General features: G+C 38.0%; 1 protein-coding gene across 1 annotated transcript; it reads left to right on the top strand.

Annotated features, from left to right (window-relative positions):
- The first annotated feature begins 323 nt into the window (after positions 1-323).
- On the top strand, positions 324-918 carry LOC136221798 (metallothionein-like protein type 2). The gene is made up of 2 exons (XM_066009223.1): positions 324-433; positions 541-918. The coding sequence occupies exons 1-2, from the start codon at positions 369-371 to the stop codon at positions 725-727; spliced, it is 252 nt and encodes an 83-aa protein (XP_065865295.1). The 5' UTR covers positions 324-368; the 3' UTR covers positions 728-918.
- The last annotated feature ends 581 nt before the right edge of the window (positions 919-1,499 follow it).

The following is a 1,499-nucleotide window of genomic DNA, read 5'->3' as shown; positions in this document are numbered from 1 at the left end:
GTCTCACTTTTCTATCTTTCAAACAAACAAGGGATAACTTATCTCGTACTTTTTATCCCAATCCAACTTCCTATATCCCTTCTAACAAACACCCCGTGAAAGTATCTTATTTGATAATAAATGTTTGTAACTGGTCCAATTTTATAATTTACCAAGTTATTATTCCTTAGAAAGTTGAGTCCGGCCCGAGCGCAATCTTGAATAGTTCTACATGAAACACCTGTATCTGCAATTTTCATGACACGTGTACGGTGATCTTCAACCTTTTCTCTCTCCTCAACAGCCTATAAATAACATTCATCACACAGTTCATTCTCATTCCCAATACCAATCAGATATCAAAATCATTCAAAAATTCCCTTTCGAAAATGTCTTGCTGTGGAGGAAATTGCGGATGCGGCGCCGGATGCAAGTGCGGCAGCAGCTGCGGAGGGTAACATCAACGATCTCTACACATTTTAATTTTATTTCCTTTCTCTCGCCGTAATTTTGCACAAATCGGTAGCCCGATCTTAATTTTTGTTAAAATTGGTTTCGCAGATGCAAGATGTATCCTGATACGAGTGTCTCCGAGAAAACCACTTCCGCGACACTTGTTCTCGGCGTTGGGCCGGTGAAGGAACAACAGTTCGAGGGAGGAGAGATCGGAGTCGGAGTGGCTGCTGCCGAGAACGGAGGTTGTAAGTGCGGAGACAAATGCACTTGCGATCCATGCACTTGTAAATGAGGCCGAGGAAGAGGTAAACCGATCCGATTAGATCTCCGAGGAAGAGGTAGGTCCGATTAGATCTCCGGCCGAGATCGTATCTCTTTTCTCATGGAAAGAAGAAAAGGAATAAGTAGTAGTAGGAAGAGAGACTGTGTATTATATTGTCTTTGCGTCTCGAAGCTTTGAATAAAGTGGTTGTGGTTTTGCGATTTCGCAAATTTTTGCTTTAATTTGTAGGATTTCCTTGAGAAGGAACTATGGCTGCACAAAACTAACTGAAAAACGGATTTCAGAAACTGAGTCGCCATTTAAATTTCTTTAAATGGGTACAAAAATTGGGGTGGGTACGGTTCGGTTAATTCGGTCTATTAGTTAAAAAAAAAATTAACCGAATCGTTATCAACGGTTTTTTAATCATCCAAAATGAAATCGGTCCATATCATATAATCGGTTAACTATTAATTTCGGTTAGATTTTTCGGTTAACAGTTTTTAACCAATTCTCACTTTTTATCCAAAAATCAACTGATAAACTTAAATTTTTAACAATATGAAAAGAGAAACGAATTCATATAAAAGTTCAAAATTTAAACATAAGTACCAAACTAAAAAACAATCTATCAAATTTAAGGTGGTTTAAGGTGGTTTGGTCGATATGTACATGTGGTTGTCGTCCTTACTGAAATCAAGGAAACGGGTAGAAAATCTGTTAAAAATCTAACGTGGCATAGGGGCAATTTAGGAAATTCAATTTTTTAATTTTTTTTCTCTCTCCTCCTCTCACCTTCATA

Source organism: Euphorbia lathyris, chromosome 3, assembly GCF_963576675.1.
Source record: "Euphorbia lathyris chromosome 3, ddEupLath1.1, whole genome shotgun sequence".
NCBI classification, from domain to species: domain Eukaryota; kingdom Viridiplantae; phylum Streptophyta; class Magnoliopsida; order Malpighiales; family Euphorbiaceae; genus Euphorbia; species Euphorbia lathyris.
This window is presented reverse-complemented; position numbering and strand designations above follow the sequence as displayed.